We start from the raw sequence: 15,587 nt of genomic DNA, 5'->3' as shown, positions 1-15,587 counted from the left end.
TTACAGTGAAGTTGGAATAGACACTAAATAAATGACCACATGTGTATAGTCTCCATAGGCTCTACAGTCATGTTGGTGACAAAATATTATGAAGAAAAAGAACAGTCATATGACAGGATATAAAAGGGGCTTTAATCTAAGTGGGAGAGAAGGGTCAGAGAGGCCGTGACAGGTAAACTGCCTTTGGAAGAAGGATGGGAGTTAGTCAGGTGAGAGTGAGGGTTCTGTGTTATAGGTTGAAGGGACTATGCTTACCAAAGCTCTCGTTGGATTATTTGTAGACAAGACAGGAAAAAGGGTAAAGGAATTACAATTTATTCAGCACTTACAATGAGCCAGGTGATTGATTTTAGGATACTATCTACAATCTGAGTTCCAAGATAACTTATTTAATTAAGTCAATCTGTATCAGGTATTGAAGATACAGAGATGAATGAAATGTGGCAGATGCTCTGGGAGAACTCTAGTAGAGTAGGGTAAAAATCCTTTTATGCAACTAAAAGCAATGTAATATTGGCTATTCCCGTGAATTCAAATACTTAGAAGACACTATGGGAAGATCAAAATGGAAACCATAAATTCTGCTGGTAGTGCCAAGGAAAACTTCATGAAGGAAGTATTGTTTGAATAGAACTTTGAAGGGTGAATAAGCTTCCTTCTAAAGACAGAAAAAGATGAAGGCCTTTCCAGGGAGAGGTCCTACCAAAGGCATAGACCTGGAAGGAACATGCCCAGTAGGGAAACTAAATTCTTGACTGCAATTATGCTACCGAAAAATGACTCTGAAGTAGTAATCAGGAGTCATAAGACAGAACCTGGTTTGTCATGCTTTGCAACTTGTATTTCATGTTTAGGAAATAGGGAATCAGTAAAGGATTTAAGGTAAGGAAGTCTTACATATTTGTGTTTTCTAAAGAGCCCAAAGGTTGTTGGTGCTATGAAGGAACTGGCAGGGAAGTGAGCCTGGAGATAGGTTGAACTAACACAAGGACATTGGGAAATGAGGGTCCTGTCTGCTAGTCAGAGAAGAGCATGGTTAATTTTTACAATTTGGTAATGTGGAACTGGGGGCCTCCCCAGTAACTTAGCAGGTAAAGAATCCACCTGCAAGGCAGGAAACACAGGAGATGCAGGTTTGATCCCTGGGTTGGGATAATCCCTGGAGGAGGGCATGGCAACCTACTGCAATATTCTTGCCTGGAAAACCCCATGGACAGAGGAGCCTGGCAGGCTATAGTCCAAAGGGCCTCAAAAAGTCAAACATGACTGAAGTGCCTTAGCAAGCACATGTGCAATGTAGAATTAAGGAGGAATGACATTGTTGTAACAGTACAATAAACTATGAACTTGAATAAATTTTATAAATCTTTTATTTTTTTCCAAAGGACAAAAGAAGCACTATAAACCATTGAGATACATTTAAAAAGTACAATTTTAACATAGTAATTGTGATGCATATGTAATTCTTTGTAACAAAATGGTCGAATACTTAAAAAGATACAGTACATGTGTCTGCAAATTTTAGCAAGGCTGTGCATTTTTTTTAAACTACATAATGAGTTTATATTCAAAGACCTTGAATACGTTTTCAGAACTTTCAAAGTACGGATCATTGTTAAGATTACCTTTACTCTTAAAAAGCTAAAGGGATGTATTTCTATAAAAACTAGAAATAAGGAATTTATCTAGTTCCTAGCTTCTTTATTAATCCAAAATACATACTTAGTGGCTAGAAATATAATACTTCTAATAAAATAGCTAATAAATACCACATAAAATCAAAGGTTTAATGAGTAAGTCATGACATTATGCCATACTAGGAAGACATCAAATGTCTAAATTTATAGAACAAGAATATATTAGTCCTTATAGAACTCATATATTTAGAAATTCTAAATAAGGAAATATATTCTACACAGATAACTGTAAAACACTCAGATTTCTAATGCAGTATAACTTAAATATCTTCCCAGGGTCAAGAGTAAGAAAATTCTCTAATATATTCCCCAAAAAACAATACTAAAGTAGTTCCTATTTCATAAGAGAGTGAGGATAACAATATATCTCCATATACAGCATTCCAGTCAAATTCCATTCACTCTCACACAGCTTTTTCCATGGCAGTATAAGAACTACATTCTAGAAACAACAGTAGTCACCTTGAAAGGATTAACAATCAGTGATTCCTTGATTCACAATTTAGTCAACTCTTAAAGAATTCAATAGCATAGCAGTTAAAATAACAGCAAATAAGGAGCAGAAAATACTATGCTAAACAGGACATAAACTGAGCAGAAAGCTGCAAGAACAAGCATAGATTCCCTCTTCCTTTGTCTCTTTCATAGTGGGGAATTCATACAGAAACCTAACTCATTGGAGAAAATGAGCTCTTGCTTCTTGTCTTCAGTGGGTCCAGAGGTCCCCAGAAAATTCTGCTGAAGAACTGGGCAATTCTTCCAATGCACGGTCCTTTCTTTTAATTGTTCTTTCCACTGTTGAAAAAAAGAATTATATCAATTTAACCAAATTTCCACACATCTGTCTACCCCAACTTGTTTTCAAACCAGGGTTTAGGATCAATAAAAAGCAGACGGTAGAGTCCTTAACAAACAAAATACATCTCAGTAGTGAGTTCTGTGTAACCTCTTAGGCAATTCATGTTGAGATTCATGATAAGAGTTTTCCCAGGACTTTGGAGAATAACTTTCCCTTCTCCGGAATATCCTTTTTATTTTAAACATGGTCTGGAATGTGGTCGCCAAATCTCAGACATAGGGTAAGGACTTTGACAAATCCACACTCCAAGACAGATTAAGAAACCAGAAAGAGCAAAGTGACAGATACCTGTTCAATATTTTCTGGACGATCTTCTTGATCAAAGGAGCTTCTGGGTCCAGACAGACTTCCCTTCCATTCTTCAAGGTGGCTCTGCAGAGAGAAAACGAAGATGCCCCCATGAACGTGGGGGCTGAAGACTAAGGCGGGATGGTGGGGTGAGGGAAAACCTTCCTTCTTGCAAAGGTCACGGTGGACAGCGCCGCGCACTAGGACTTACACCACTTCCACCTTGGAGCACTGCGGTCCCGCGGCGGTCACCTGCAGATCACTGACCATTTTGGGATGAATTCCCGGTGTGGTGGTTAAACACACACAACGCAGCTCTCTCACAACGGCCGCGACAGGACCAGCTGGGGTAGGAGAGACACCGTTATAGGGCAGGTTGCTGGGAGAGCTCTTTCCCGGTCCGCCCGCCTGGGACACTTCCCCACGCCCGGGACGCCGCTCCGCTCCACCCGCCGGGTGCGCTCGGCTGGTCTCGCGCTCTCACCGCTGGCGAGGGGCACGGGCGGCGTCAGCAGCAGCAGCGCGAGCAGCACGCACAGGGAGCCCGAGGGGCCGGAGAGGCGGGCGGCGCGGCTGGGTAGCAGTCTCATAGTGGCGAAGAGAGGACTGCGGAGGGTTCCGAAGGAGGGAGAAGGCGCGGGATTCGAAGCTCCAGAGCGCTTGTGACTGCCTCGGGTCTTCAGCATACCTTTTATATGCCCTGGCCCCTTCCTCCAGGCAGGAAACTCAACCTTTAGGATGCTTGGGAAATTCCCTGAACTAAGGGGGGCGGGGAGAGGGGGCCGGGTGGAGTGGGGGCTGGAGGAGCGGGGTTTGAGGAGGGTGGTTGGGAGGAGCAGCCCGCGGTGGATCTGTTAGGTCGCCCAGCGGTGGCTGGAGTGGATGCTGCTTTCGCTGGAAGTAAGAAGCAATCCTGCGGAGATTTTGTCCACCCGGGCCAGCCCGGGCTAGCGAAAGCCAGTTTCTCCAGGATGACAGGTGTCTTTTCAGAGATGCCCCTCATCTTCATCTAAACAGGCACAAAGTAAGCCACTGGAAGTGTTCTTTAGGGGGAGAGGGGTTGTTTTTGTTTTGTTTTTCTTTTTTCTTTTTTAAAATTAATTTGGCTCTGCCCGGGGCGAGGGGGCGGGGGTGGTGGGGCGGACATGCGGTATCTTTGTTCCCCATCAGGGATCCAACCGCAAGCCTGCTTTGGCAGCATGGAGTCTTAACCACTGAACCTGCAGGGAAGTTTAGCTGACAGGTTAGATTTTAGAAAATTTTCTGAACCCTTTTCTAATTATTATTATAACTGTAATAATTATTACTATTCAGTTAATGTAAGCTGTGTCTCTACACCAAACTGAAAAACCTTTCACTCCTGCTTGCCGGCAAACCATTCTAGCTTCCTCAGATTAGTTTGTAATTCTCTGGACTTCAGCCAGCAGTTAGAAGCCAAGATAAGATGATGAAAGTATCTGTACTCCCACTTGAAGTCAGTGGAAGGAATAGGCTGCAAAAGCAAGTCCACTTTCTGGGAATTTTATACATAGTTTTGCAAACATGCATGTCAAGGTGGTTTAACAAAAATCATCAAAAAAATCACCCACCAAATTGCCCTGGGAAAAAATGCCTTGCTTTCAGCAGTTCAGTACACTATGGAATTGGAAGACTCTATGGTCTTGGTTGGGGGTGAATGAGTGCAGACTACAGCAATGCCCCAGAGCCCATCCTCTTGGTATGGCTCCAGACCTAACCAGATGTGTAATTGACCCAGTTTGGAGAAGCCCTGGAGTCTGATGAGTTTAAGGGGCTCATCTGGAAGTTTGGTTCTAGGGATCTGAATCAGTTTGGCAGTGAGATGGCACCCACTCACTTCACTCAGCTAACTTCATGAGATGGGAGGATGACTCACACACACAGGCTTCTGGAACCATCCAGCTTCATAATCAGTGGTGTGACCAAGCCTGTTTCCACAATCCTGCTCTAGTCCCAGTGAGCCTACAGCTGCTCCCTGAAGCTGTGGGCGAGGTAGCTTTTTATCTCCTCTGTGGAAGCAGTTAGCTTTTTTGCTTGTTTTCGTTTTTGGCTGCACCATGTGGCATGTGGGATCTTAGTTCCCTGACCAGGGATTGAACTCATATCCCCTGCACTGATAGTGTGGTCTTAACCACTAAACTGCCAGGGAAATCCATAGAACTCTGAAGTTTTAATGGCTGGGTCTTTCACATGTTCAGTTTCATAGCAGGCATGGCAACAATATTGGAATGGCGTGTAGACTTCCTTTCATGGAAATCTCACTAGATCCTATTCTGGATTGTTCTCAAGACTTGTGTCCTCACAGTTGGCAAGCCAAGGCAATCAGGGAGCATGATGACAATCAGAAACCAGTCATGGAACAAAATTCTTTTCCTTGTCTCCCGTGACCCTGGAAAATTTTCTTCACACCTCCACACATCTTCCTTGGCAGGCTATCACCTCCGTTGGTGAGCAGGGAGGAGGTGCCATAGACTTTTAGAACTTTTAGTCTAGAAGAAAAAGTAGGAAATGCCATAGTTAAGGAGGGCTGAGAAGTTTGACCTCATTTTGTGGGAAATTAAATGGGATCTTCTCTATCCTGTGTAGCTTCCTGATCCCATCAGCATTATACCTGACTCAACTAATGCAATCCTTCGTCCTTCTAGGGAGTGGTGATCTGGGAAAATAGCTTCAGACTTATTATATGGCCTTTTTAGACATTGTGTGTGTGTGTTAGTCCCTGTTTTTTCCGATTCCTTGCAACCCCATGGATTGAAGTCTGCCAGGCTCCTCTGTCCATGAAATTCTCCAGGCAAGAATCTGCAGTGGGTTGTCATTCCCTTCTCCAGGGGATCTTCCCCACTCAGAGATTGAATCTGGTCTCCTGCATTGTAGGCAGTTTCTTTACCATCTGAGCTACCAGGGAAGCCCTTTTAGACATTCAGTTCAGTTCAGTCATTCATTTGCGTCCGACTCTTTGCGACCCCATGAACTGCAGCACGCCAAGCCTCCCTGTCCATCATCAACTCCTGGAGTTCACTCAAACTCATGTCCATCGAGTCGGTGATGCCATCAGACTGTATCTAAAGACAAAAGCTTCACTGATGTGGATCAGATAAAACTTCAAAAATGTAATTAAAAATCTTGGATAATTAAATGCAACTTAACCACGGGGGCGGGGGGGGGGGGGGGAAACACAGACAGTATAAGATTTTGTGGGAGGAAATTGTTTAATGACTCAAATAGGTTAAAAAATGTACTTATGTGTGTGTGTGTGTTTCAGATCCAAATAAGCTGTTTTAAGTATAAAGGAACATATGAATTTGTTTTGGCATCAAATGGTAAGATCATAGAAGGGTCATGAGATATAATTTCCATTTCCTCTGAACACTCTTACAGATTGTATGCTTCACCTGGTTTGCACCCTGAATCAACTTACCTTGAATTGCTTACAGAGTATAAGGCAAAAATAAATATTTCTATAGCTAGAAAGTAGGTAATAGGAAGTCCTCACTAGAAATTGGCTGTTGGGTTGCCAAGAAGCAGCAGGTAACTTAACTTAAGTTCTCACTGAAATCATTCAGGCGCATTGCCCATTCTGGCTCCTGTCTAGGCATTCCCGATGCAGACCTTGTGCAAAGGCACATAGGAATGTGGCTGGTCTGAAGACTCCCTGCAGTTGACAATGACACCCAGTACCACAGGAGGCAGAGCTCTTCAAAAAGTAATTGCTTCTTTATTGTGAGTCTAAAGGGAAGCCATTTTGGCCTGCCTGCACCCACCTGCAGGTAGTAGAGAAAGACACTGTGTTACTTTTCTCTCAAGGTATAACAAAACAATCCACAAAATGACATCCTGATAGCCTGAAAGGTTGACTGCTGGTCAAGACCAACCTTTAGTCCTAACACCACAGAGGTATGTGAGAGGAATTAAATCATTCTTAATGGTTTGCAGCTCTCAAAACACATTCATGATCTTTTGAGCCTCATATTGCTTCTCAGAGGCAGGTAAGAAATATTTTCTTATCATTTTTCAACTTGGGGTAGAAAGGCCAGAGAGTTAAGAAATAGAAAATTTAAGATTGGAAGTCAAGCACTAGAGAACCCATCTCACGAAAATTTTAATAGTTTCCAGATTACCAAGCACTTTCTTCATAGTACTGGCAAACACCCTGTGGCTCTCCACATCTGGTTAACCTCTTTACTTTATTGCCCAATAATCACATTTTAAGCTGTTGAAATCCACAGTTTATCTACTCCTGAGGTCACAATGATGTCAAACATCCAAGAGGCTTTCAGGCTAACCAGTCAAAAACTGCTGCCTGCTTTCTAAGTCCTTTTCTTTCTTCATGACCAGTTCAAAGTCTTAGCTTCTCAGAGAAAGTTTATATGACAAAGCCAATGGAAATGTATTCCTTCCACTTTTGATCTTTGAACAATTAATGTACTTATAAACCTATCTCCTGAGACAGAGTTAATTATTAATTATTCCATAATTTTTCTCTTGTCTCTCCCAAGTTAACCATAAACTTTAAAATCAGCCCTGATGTTTTATATTTCTCCCATGACCTCCTGTAAGTTCCAAGTTCAGTAGCAAGCAGTCTATGAACATTTGATGGCAAATATTGATAACTTTTAAATTTTGTAGTGTTAAGTTACAAGTAGATCTTAAAGTTAATGAGGAAAGAATAGGGTGGTTTACTGTCATTAATCATTTGAACTTATCTATTTGGAATTGGCTTTTCTCGATGTTAGAAATTGTTTCTGCTTAAAGACTGTACAGATGGTATTTTCAGTCTTTGGACTCCAAACTATTCAAAAAAATATTCAGAAACCAGCAGGATATTTGATATTAAAAGAAAAAATATACTCAACAAAAGTATTGACCAACATACATATTTTGTGTAGCTTATGATTGTTGGAGATAAGTGATCAGGGAAGATTCTGACTAGATTATACTGTGTTGAATGTTAACAGTATGAGGATTTTATTCTAAATTGAACTCTTCCAACAAATCAGAGAGGCCTTTAATGATTTAGTATATGACCTAGGCCATTTAGTTTGTGACAGGCCATTTCACATATTTTTCTAAGTTTCTATTTTTTTTAATGTCTACTATTCTTTATATTACCTTTGCTAAGTTACTTCAGTCATGTCCGACCCTGTGCAACCCCATAGATGGCAGCCCACCAGGCTACCCATCCCTGGGATTCTCCAGGCAAGACCACTGGTGTGGGTGGAGTGGGTTGCCATTTCCTTCTCCAATGCATGAAAATAAAAAGTGAAAGTGAAGTCACTCAGTCGTGTCCGACTCTTAGCGACCCCATGGACTACAGCCTACCAGGCTCCTCTGTCCATGGGATTTTCCAGGCAAGAGTACTGGAGTGGGGTGCCATTGCCTTCAGAAATGGTATATACTGCAGTAAGAAAAGATGTAGACATATCATTATCAAGTTAAGCACATCTAAGATACCAGTTTATCAATCAGTAAGAGCTGAAGTGGAAAATAGAGTTACTTGTTTGCACGCGAGTAACAAAAGAAAAGGAAAAGGCCAGGTACTTTGGGGTTAACTTGGCAACATCAATGCAGTTTGTCTCCTTCCACATTGGGCTTGACAGACCAAGGAAAAAGGAGCATCATTTAGGGATTAACTTGGCTTCAAAGTTGCCCCAGAATTACTGTATGTCAAGAATGTTTTTCCTACTTTTGTTCATTATATAATTTTCCTGCTACCCATTTACAATTAAATCTGCTTGAGAAAGGAGTAAATTAGTACTGAATTTTGATTGAGTCTAGACTAAGCAAGGTGCCAAGTAACAGTAGGTGGGCTTTTCCTTGCCACCTCCTGGGCATATCGGGTAGCTAGTTATTTTTGTTCAGCCTTGCAATCCTGGCCTGCCAGAAATTTCTTTGACAAGAGATGACCACACAGAAAATAAAGAAAAGATAAGCATTAAAATGTTAAATGTTGTCAAAAGCTTTGGGCTTCTCAGAAATGGGAAGTTTTCAGATATTTGGTCTGGGCTCAGTAAGAAAAGAAAATCTTAGAAGGGATCATCTAGTTTAAATAACTTCCTTTTTTTTGATACTACAGAGATCCTTTGTGGAAGTTAGACTTCTAAGATTGCACTTAATAATGGTCATTCACTATACTGCTTTTGCCCACCATTATCTTTGTAACATTTTTAAGGAGAACATCCACTTCTGCATGAACTTACAATGTCATTCATTCTTATTTAATATATATTAGAACAAATTGATTGCTGTTTTAATAAGAATAATTGTGATGTGCTTATATGTGTGTAATTTATGTACTTCCTAGAGAATCAGAACTCTCTGTTGGCCTCCCTTGTCACTACTTGAACAAATAGTGAAAGACTCAACATTTGACAAGTAATACTTTGGCCACCTGATGCGAAAAACTGACTCATTTGAAAAGACCCTGATGCTGGGAAAGATTGAAGGCAGGAAGAGAAGGGGTTGACAGAGGATGAGATGGTTGGATGGTATCACTGACTCGATGGACGTGAGTTTGAGTGAGCTCCGGGAGCTGGTGATGGACAGGGAGGCCTGGCGTGCTGCAGCCCATGGGGTCCTAATCCTGAATATGATGGTATTAGGAGGTCAGATCTTTGGAAGGTGAGGAGGGCTGATCTATCATGAATGGGTTTAGTGTGCACATAAGAGAGGCTCCACACCACTTCCTTACTCCTTTTCATTGTGTGATGATAACACAATGAGAAGGCACCATCTATGAACCAGAAAACAAGATCTCACCAGACACTGAATCTTTTGGGACCTGGATCCTGACCTTCCCAATGTCCATAGCTGTAAGCAATTTCTGTTTTTTATGAGCTACCTAGTCTATGGGACTTTGTTATAACAGGCCAAAGGGACCAAAACGAACAGTAGCAACACCAACAAAACAAAATTCAAAACAGAAAACGAGGAATGGACTATATAGTGACGTTTACCACAAAATTTTCCATGAAACTGATTATAAATAACCACTTTTAAGAATTTTTGAAATATTATTTTCATAAGAATTGGGAATTAGGAAATTGAGCCCAGTGACATAAGAGGTGTTGCAATGCCAAACCAAAAGTCACAAAATCCTAGAAATTCTGGCTAATTATGGACTGTGAGTAGCTTACTAACCTGTTGGGATTTTAAAGCATGGCTTCCTCTGGAGAGTAAACTGACCAGACCATTAATAAAATGTTTTGCTTTGAATCATTTTCGTTTAAAAAAATTTTTCAGTTTTAGTAAATCAGATGGAAGTAATTTTCTTTGGAACAGAATGTTCCTTGGGAACAACTTTCATTTTTCCCTAGTTTAAATTTGAGAACTAAACTGGTAAATGCTATGACCAAGGACTATGTCATAGAAAAGAAAAAATAATAGTCTCTAAGATATTAGAAATAGACTAAAGCTGGTTTTGCTTACAATATGATTATGCACAAGTAATTTTTTTAATAACAAATGAAAGTTTTGAAAGTTTTATATGAAGTATATCCAATTAGCTTTCCATGATGGTTTGCAAATAAAATCATAACTTAGATTGAGGGAGTACAGTTAATGAAGGGAAGAATTGACAATCTGGACTTCATTAAAATGAAAACTTTCTTTCTGCAAAAGACACTACCAAGAGAATGAAAAGTCAGACCACGGACTAGGAGAAAATATTTGTGAAAAACATATTTGATGAAAGACAATTGTCAAAAATACCCAAAGAATTCTTGAAACTCAAAAATAAGAACACAAATAGCATGATTAAAAAATAGGAAAAAAGATATTTAGAAAAACTTTACCAAAACTTTTCCAGTGAGTTGGCTCTTTGCATCAGGAGGCCAAAGTAGTGGAGCTTAGCTTCAGCATCATCCCTTCCAAGGAAATCAAGGGGTTGATTTCCTTGAGGATTGACTTGTTTGATCTCCTTGCTGTCCAAGGAACTCTCAAGAGTCTTCTCTAGCACCACAGCTCAAAGGCATCAGTTCTTCAGCACTCAGTTTTTTTTGTTGTCCAGATCTCACATCTATATATGACTACTGGAAAAACCATAGCTTTGACTATATGGACTTATGTTGGCAAAGCTTTTTAACAATGTCTCTGCTTTTTAATATGTTGTTTAGGTTTTCATAGCTGTTCTTCCAAAGAACAAGCATCTTTTAATTTCATGGCAGTGATTTTTGGAGCTGAAGAAAATAAAGTCTGTCACTACTTCCATTGTTTCCCCATTTATTTGCCATGAAGTGTTGGGACCGGATGCCAGATCTTCATGTTTTGGATGCTGAGTTTTAAGCCAACTTTTTCACTCTCCTTTTTCACCTTCATCAAAAAGCTCTTAAATTCCTCTTTGCCTTGTCATAAGGATGGTGTCATCTGCATATCTGAGGTTATTGATATTTCTCCCAGTAATCTTGATTTCAGCTTGTGATTCATCCAGCCCAGCATTTCACATGATCTACTCTGCATATAAGTTAGATAAGCAAGGTGACAACACGCAGTCTTGATGTATTCCTTTCCCAATTTGGAACCAATCTGTTGTTCCATGTCCGGTTCTAACTGTTGCTTCTTGACTTGCATACAGGTTCGCAGGAGGCAGGTAAGATGGTCTGGTATTCCCATCTCTAAGAATTTTCCACAGAATTTCATGGCAAATTGATGGGGGAAGTGGAAATAGTGACAGATTTTATTTTCTTGGACTCTGCAGCTTTTAAATCACTTTGAATGGTGACTGCAGCCATGAAATTAAAAGACGTTTGCTCCTTGGAAGGAAATTATGACAAACCTAAACAGCATATTAAAAATCAGAGACATCGCTTTGCCAACAAAGATCCATAATAGTCAAAGCCATTGTTTTTCCAGTAGTCATGTATGGATGTGAGAGCTGGACCATAAAGAAAGCTGAGTGCTGAAGAACTGATGCTTTCAAATTGTGATGCTGGAGAAGACTCTTGAGAGTCCCTTGGACTGCAAGGAGATCAAACCAGTCAAACCTAAAGAAAATTAACCCTGAATGCTCATTGGAAAGACTGATGCTGAAGCTGAAACTCCATTACTTTGGCCACCTGATACAAAGAGCCAACTCATTGGAAAAGACCCTGATGCTTGGAAAGATTGAGGGCAGAAAGAGCAGGGGCGACAGAAGATGAGATGGTCGGATGGCATCACCAACTCAATGGATGTGGATTTGAACAAACTCTGGGAGATGGTAATGGACAGGGAAGCTTGGCATGCTGCAGTCCATGGGGTTGCAAAGATGACTTAGCAACTGAACAACAATATTACATTCTGGAAAAGACAAAACTATGGAGACAGTAAAAAGATTAGTGGTTGACAGAGGTTGAGGGGCTGGGTAGGGATAAATAGATATAGCATAGAGGATTTTCAGGGCAGAGAAAATACTCTGTATGATATTGTAGGGATGGATACTTATCATTATGCATTAGTCCATACCATAAAATGTATTTAATACCAAGAGTGAATCTTACTGTAGACCAAGAATTCTGAGTGATAATGATGTACCAATGTAAGTTCATCAATTGTAATAAATGCACCACTCTGATGGGAGAATTTGTTAATGGGGAAAGCTATGCTTGTGTAGAGGCAGGAAATTTCTGTACTTTCCTCAATTTTCTGTGAACCTGAAACTGTTTAAAAAATAAGCTTTTTTTATTAGAAAAAAAGTTTTGAACAGAAAAAAGTGTTTTTTAACCATGATTGTTGCCCTATCTAGATTCTACTTATGTATCAATGCCACTAACTTTCTGTGACATCTTAACTTATCTTCTTTAAGTGAAAATACCAAGACCATCTTTTTCTTCATATGACTGTTGATAAGAAGAAAGAGGGTAGCTCTTATTTTGTATATTTCTGTGTACTATCACGTAAGAAAAAAATCACCAGTCTATGTTCAATACAGGACACAGGATGCTTGGGGCTGGTGCACGGGGATGATCCAGAGAGATGATATGGGGTGGGAGGTGGGAGAGGGGTTCAGGATTGGGAACTCATGTACACCCGTGGCTGATTCATGTCAATGTATGGCAAAACCAATACAGTATTGTAAAGCAAAATGAAGTAAAAATAAAAATTAAAAAAAATTGAGATAAAATTTACATGTGAAATGCATACATCTTAAGTGTACAGTTCAATGAGTTTTGAAATATGTAGAGAAGTAATCAAGATATAGAACATTTCATCACCTCAGAAAATCTGTGCTCTTTTCTGTTCAGTCTGTCTTCTTCAGAGGAACCCATTACTCTTATTTTTAGTCTGGTTGTACTTAAATTTCACACGAATGAAATCATTCAATACATATTCTTTTGTGCCTTGTTTCTTTAGCTTGACTTAATATTTGTGATATATATCTGTGTTATTGTCAATATTAGTAGCTTATTCCTTTTCATTCAGTTGGATGTTCCTTAAATAATTCAAATGAGATTCAGGTGTACAAATATACCAAAATTTGTTTGCCCATTCATCTGTGAATGGACAACTGGGTCATTTTTAGTTGGAGTTAACAATTTGGCTTTATGAGTAAAGTGTCCATCAGTTCAGTCAGTTCAGTCTCTCAGTCGTGTCTGACTCTTTGTGACCCCATGAATCGCAGCACGCCAGGCCTCCCTGTCCATCACCAACTCCCAGAGTTCACTTAAACTCACGTCCATCGCGTCGGTGATGCCATCCATCCATCTCATCCTCTGTCGTCCCCTTCTCCTCCTGCCCCCAATCCTTCCCAGCATCAGACTCTTTTCCAATGAGTCAACTCTTCGCATGAGGTGGCCAAAGTATTGGAGTTTCAGCTTTAGCATCATTCCTTCCAAAGAACACCCAGGGCTGATCTCCTTTAGAATGGACTGGTTGGAACTCTTTGAAGTCCAAGGGACTCTCAAGAGTCTTCTCCAACACCACAGTTCAAAAGCATCAATTCTTTGGCGTTCAGCTTTCTTCACAGTCCAACTCTCACATCCATACATGACCGCAGGAAAAACCATAGCCTTGACTAGGCAGACCTTAGTCGGCAAAATAATGTCTCTGCTTTTGAATATGCTATCTAGGTTGGTCATAACTTTCCTTCCAAGGAGTAAGTGTCTTTTAACTACATGGCTGCAGTCACCATCTGCAGTGATTTTGGAGTCCAAAAAAATAAAGTCTGACACTGTTTCTCCATCTATTTCCCATGAAGTGATGGGACCAGATGCCATGATCTTTGTTTTCTGAATTTTGAGCTTTAAGCCAGCTTTTTCACTCTCCTCTTGTACTTTCATCAAGAGGCTTTTTAGCTCCTCTTCACTTTCTGCCATAAGGGTGGTGTCATCTGCATATCTGAGGTCACTGATATTTCTCCCAGCAATCTTGATTCCAGCTTGTGCTTCTTCCAGCCCAGCATTTCTCATGATGTACTCTGCATAGAAGTTAAATAAGCAGGGTGACAATATACAGCCTTGACGTACTCCTTTTCCTATTTGGAACCAGTCTGTTGTTCCATGTCCAGTTCTAACTGTTGCTTCCTGACCTGCATATAGGTTTCTCAAGAGGCAGGTCAGGTGGTCTGGTATTCCCATCTCTTTCAGAATTTTCCACAGTTTATTGTGATCCACACAGTCACTGTATAAATAATTTTGTGTGTTCTTAGAATAAAGATGGTCATAAATTACTGCTGTTTCTCTCATTTTAATATGGCACCTATTTTTCATACCTTTGAATCTGAACTGTTTCTGTGAATGCTTTGGATCAATATAATTTGGCAGAAGTGTTGCTATGTAACTTGTGAGTATTTATCTGCTGTGTCCACCATTGTCTTCTGGAAAGTTCCCTCTATGAACTCAACCACTCTGCTGTGAGAGGCTCAAACTATGTGCAGAGACCACAGGAAAGAGGATCCAGGCACTCCAGTTGATGCCCACAGTTGGGTTCCCAGCTAAAACAAGCACCAGTTGACATCCATATAAATGATTATCTTATGCATTTCAGCACAGCCAAGTTTCAGAAGACTGCAACTCCACCTATATGGAGCAAAGAACTACCTGATTGAGTTCAATCAGCTCAGATAATTCTGAGACAAAAAGCACCTATTGTTTGAAGTCATTAGATTTTGATTTTTTTTTAACACAGGAATAGATGAATAAAATAAATATTTTTATTTTTTGAATTGGTACATAGGAGTGGAATTGCTAAGTCATAGGATATGTATATAGTCAGCTTCATGAAAAACTTCTAAATTGTTTTTTATATTCCCACCAGTAAAGTAACAGTGTTCTGATTATTCCACATCCATATATATTTTTTTAATTTTAGCTTCTGGTAGAGACATTAATTAATTTTTATTTTTTATTAAAAAAGTATTTTGATGGTGCCACAAGGCTTGTAAGATCCTAATTTCCCCATCAGGGATTAAACCTGTGCCCTTGAAAGTGAAAGCATGAAATCTCAACCACTGGACTGCCAGGGAATTTCCTGGGAGAGACATTTAATGGAAACTCATTGTATTGTTAATTACTATTTCATGATTATTAGTGATGCCAAACACTTTTCCAGGTGACTTGCTACTTGTAAGTTTTCATTTGTGCAATATATTTTTGAATATTTTGGCTATTTTGTTCTTAACTAGTGCGTCTTTTTATTATTCATTTTAGAAGTTAATTATATATTCTAGTACAAGTCCTTTGATTGATCAATATAATGCGACAATTTCACCCAGTCTACAGTTTAAGTTTTTATTTTCTTAAGAATGTCTTTAA

General features: G+C 39.9%; 1 protein-coding gene and 1 long non-coding RNA gene across 3 annotated transcripts in view; one reads left to right on the top strand and one right to left on the bottom strand.

The window, feature by feature from the left end:
- The window catches only part of LOC138442630 (uncharacterized), a 94,975-nt gene that overhangs the window by 51,969 nt on the left and 27,419 nt on the right, over positions 1 to 15,587 (top strand). The window lies entirely within an intron of this gene.
- On the bottom strand, positions 1,353 to 3,884 carry LOC138442625 (C-X-C motif chemokine 6). Its single transcript, XM_069594351.1, has 4 exons — positions 3,329 to 3,884; positions 3,056 to 3,188; positions 2,845 to 2,928; positions 1,353 to 2,492 (listed from the first exon to the last, which is right to left on the bottom strand). Exons 1-4 carry the CDS (start codon positions 3,528 to 3,530, stop codon positions 2,477 to 2,479), a joined length of 435 nt encoding a protein of 144 aa, XP_069450452.1. The 5' UTR covers positions 3,531 to 3,884; the 3' UTR covers positions 1,353 to 2,476.

The sequence above is a fragment of the Ovis canadensis genome, chromosome 6 (genome assembly GCF_042477335.2).
Source record: "Ovis canadensis isolate MfBH-ARS-UI-01 breed Bighorn chromosome 6, ARS-UI_OviCan_v2, whole genome shotgun sequence".
Lineage (NCBI taxonomy): Eukaryota > Metazoa > Chordata > Mammalia > Artiodactyla > Bovidae > Ovis > Ovis canadensis.
This window is presented reverse-complemented; position numbering and strand designations above follow the sequence as displayed.

Coding starts and splice junctions, on each gene's coding strand:
- LOC138442625 (XM_069594351.1), bottom strand. CDS start 3,530: ATGCTGAAGACCCGAGGCAGTCACAAGCGCTCTGGAGCTTCGAATCCC. Junction 3,189..3,328: donor GCCCGTGCCCCTCGCCAGCG/GTGAGAGCGCGA, acceptor CTCCTACCCCAG/CTGGTCCTGTCGCGGCCGTT. Junction 2,929..3,055: donor TGCTCCAAGGTGGAAGTGGT/GTAAGTCCTAGT, acceptor TTCTCTCTGCAG/AGCCACCTTGAAGAATGGAA.